This window comes from Miscanthus floridulus, chromosome 2, assembly GCF_019320115.1.
Source record: "Miscanthus floridulus cultivar M001 chromosome 2, ASM1932011v1, whole genome shotgun sequence".
NCBI classification, from domain to species: domain Eukaryota; kingdom Viridiplantae; phylum Streptophyta; class Magnoliopsida; order Poales; family Poaceae; genus Miscanthus; species Miscanthus floridulus.
The window spans coordinates 125,589,428-125,592,682 of NC_089581.1; the positions used below are offsets into that span (position 1 = coordinate 125,589,428).

Below are 3,255 nucleotides of genomic sequence, written 5' to 3' on the forward strand. Positions count from 1 at the left end.
CATGTTTAGGGCCCAGTACACACGTTTTTTTTTTCAGAGGATTCTAGCCCAGGTAAGATTCTGTGTAATGCAGGCCGAGGTACATGATCGTAGCCCAAATCCAAACAACCGAGTGGGCCGATCCCTGCTCCGACCGAGACAACAGACAAAGGCCCGGCCAAGCCGCCAGGCAGGCCATGAGCCGGCGCGCGCCGAAACGAGCAGGCAACGTGCCACGGGCCACCCGCCACGTGTAGGCCGCGACACCCCCACCTGCGCCAGCCACACGCCCACACGAGCCGTCGCCGGAGGCCGGAGCACCCGCACCACGTACAAGATGCACACTGCTCGCCTGCTCGCTGCACCGCACACCATATTTTTACTTTACATACACTCATGGTGCTCTTCCTCCGTCCATAGCATAGGGGGCAAGAACAGAGACAGAGAAGCTAGCAGATGCCCAGGGGCCAGGGGGGGTGTTTATCCATGCTGCTCCGGCTGAAGATCGTCGGCGTCAACTCGGTGGTGCTTCCAGTTCCAGGCGGCTATGAGCACCATGGCGCCTGCTACGCGGCAGCGCCCTGCTGCTGGCGTCGCAGCCGGAGGCCGGCGGCGGGTAGCGTCGTCGCCAGGCGGCCGAGGGGGAGCGCCACGGTGGTGATGGCGCTCAAGGAGGAGCCGGAGGGCAGCCGCAGCGGCTTCGCCAGCGGCGGGCCGAGCTGGGATCCCGGGCTGGAGATCCAAGTCCCCTTCGAGCAAAGACCGGTAACAGCAGATGACTGATTTGTGGTGCGTATTGCTGCTGCTGGCGTGGATCGTCTGGCCACTGTTCCATATTTCTGTTTGGTGCAGGTGAACGAGTACTCGGCTCTCAAGGATAGCACCCTCTACTCGTGGGCGGAGCTGAGCCCAGGCTCCTTCTTCCTGCGGCTCGGCGGCCTGTGCCTGGTGACCTTCACTGTACTCGCGGCTCCAATTGCAGCCGCAAGCTTCAATCCAGGGAAGGTTCGATCAAAATCTTCCATCTTTTCTGACAAAACGTAAGACTACTGTCGTTCAGTTCGTCACCTGAATGGTTGAATCAGAGAACACACGGAGCTGTAGCTTAGCTTAGGACCCAGCCAACGTATGGCATGCGTCCCTGTAATTTAGCTTGGCCATTTCTTCATCTTTGAAATTCTGTCCAAACTATATGCAGGATCCACTCAAGTTTGTGCTAGCAGCTGGGATCGGGACGCTGCTTCTGGTGTCATTGGTGGTTCTCAGGATCTATCTGGTAAGCACGTCGAGAAAAAGACAAGGACTTATTATCTGGTGTATTAAGTCATACTTACAGTTAGAGGATTATACTGAGACAACCAAGAACTAGTGGTATCTTTGCCGATGGATTAGTTCTGAACTGTGCTAGTCTTAACTTGTGTTAGTACCAACCTTCTACAGTGTCCATGTGCAGGGATGGAGCTATGTTGGTGATAGGCTGTTGTCAGCAGTGGTACCGTATGAAGAAACCGGATGGTACGACGGCCAAATGTGGGTAAAGCCACCAGAGGTAAACAAACATATGATTCACTGGCCAGCAAGATTGTTGACAAACAAAATATATTTGAAGCTTTCAGCAGTACTCCATCTGATCCCAAATGTATGATTGCACTTGCATATTATTAGTAAAATGTTCCTTTCTCTTTCATCACAGAAAACTCACTTAAGACGCCATTGTTCAACGAATAGATCTCACTGTTAAACTCGCTGATCGAAGCTAACCACATCTCCTAGGACTAGTTGTACAAAAAGATCCAAGTTTACACATCTGCATTTCCATTTCGCTACAGGTGTTGGCTCGTGACAGGCTCTTGGGATCTTACAAGGTAATACAAAACCTTTTGGCAGGGTCTATTTCTCTCTACTTAATTTCAGACACGAGCACCCCAAAACAAACTGGACAGAGTCCCTCCGTATGTACACTCTCTAAGTCTCGCTCACCGATGAGGACTCTCTGCAGGTAAAGCCGGTGATCAACCTGCTGAAGCAGACGCTGGTGGGCACCGGCGCGCTGCTCGTCGGCGCCGTGTCGCTCTTCGCCTTCGCCGCACCCGTCGAGGACTTCCTCCACGCCCTGAACCAGCCTCCCTCCGCCGCGTCGTCCAAGCCAAGCTTGAGGTGAACATGCATGCAGTGCAAGACTCTTGCATAGTCTCTTGTTACAGCTTCGCTTGATGCTTGCATCGCCCTCCCTACCACGCAGGAAGGAGGAGCTGCTGCGGCTACCTGTGGAGGTGATGCAGGACGACGACCTCGCCGCGGCCGCGGCGGAGGCCGCCGACGGACGGCCGGTCTACTGCAGGGACCGCTACTACCGGGCGCTCGCCGGCGGGCAGTACTGCAAGTGGGACGACCTGCTCAACTGATAAATACCCAGTACGGTAGTGTTGTGATACATGCGCAGTGCCATGTTGATACGACGCGGCAAGACAAAGATGTATTTTGTCAGAATGGAAATTTTGTGAGTGAACTTGCTGGATGTGTGTAATAGATGGCCTTTCTCCGTCGTCTCGCTTACCAAGTATACATAGGTACCACATTACAGAAGTACAACACATTTTTGAGTAGTGTTGGGTATTAAAATTCTAGAATACCAAAAACTATTTATGATATCAAATAGATCTCATTAGATACATATGAAATGCATTTTCATAATTTATCTTTGTAGATGTTAATACTCTCATTTATAAATATAGTCAAACTTACGATAGTTTTATTTAAAATAACTGAAAATCCTTTGTATTTCAGAACGAGGAGGGTAATTTGGTACTTCATGGTTCAAACTTATAAGGTTTGCTCTGCTTGGAAGCTTGGTATTCAGTCTAAAACCCTTGTAAATTACAAGCCTGGAAACTTTGTCAGCCCAATTCAAAATTTTAGACCTGGTTTAAGCCAAAACCAGCAGATAAAATAGGTTGCCTACTCAGGCCTGAAAAAAAGGGCTTGGGCTTATCCGGTTAATCCCATCCAGAGGGAGATGATAAGGATTTTGAATTTTGGGATTTATTAATCTCTTTCAAGACCCTCTAATCCCCCTTTAATACCCACCAAACCTAACAAGGCCTAACGTGGCAATAGTCAAAATTGTCGAATCCTAACTTGAGGCTTTCAATTTCAACTATTCTTTGGAGCTATATTGAATAAAAACAGATGTGTGCGTGTGCAAAGAATTCAGTCTCCCCAACCTGCTCTTATGGTATGGCTCGGTTTGGCTAGAGGAGTTGAGATTCAAATAAA

At 50.1% G+C, this 3,255-nt stretch overlaps 1 protein-coding gene across 1 annotated transcript; it reads left to right on the forward strand.

The window, feature by feature from the left end:
* Positions 1 to 335: 335 nt before the first annotated feature.
* Positions 336 to 2,524, forward strand: LOC136539583 (protein CONSERVED IN THE GREEN LINEAGE AND DIATOMS 27, chloroplastic-like). The gene is made up of 7 exons (XM_066531547.1): positions 336 to 744; positions 832 to 984; positions 1,178 to 1,255; positions 1,433 to 1,528; positions 1,809 to 1,844; positions 1,979 to 2,136; positions 2,222 to 2,524. The coding sequence occupies exons 1-7, from the start codon at positions 436 to 438 to the stop codon at positions 2,382 to 2,384; spliced, it is 993 nt and encodes a 330-aa protein (XP_066387644.1). The 5' UTR covers positions 336 to 435; the 3' UTR covers positions 2,385 to 2,524.
* Positions 2,525 to 3,255: the final 731 nt, after the last annotated feature.

Excerpts from the sequence above, each read along its gene's own strand:
- LOC136539583 (XM_066531547.1), top strand. The coding sequence starts at position 436 with ATGCCCAGGGGCCAGGGGGGGTGTTTATCCATGCTGCTCCGGCTGAAG. Across the intron at positions 1,256-1,432 it reads TGGTTCTCAGGATCTATCTG|GGATGGAGCTATGTTGGTGA; the intron begins GTAAGCACGTCG and ends GTCCATGTGCAG. Across the intron at positions 1,529-1,808 it reads TGTGGGTAAAGCCACCAGAG|GTGTTGGCTCGTGACAGGCT; the intron begins GTAAACAAACAT and ends ATTTCGCTACAG.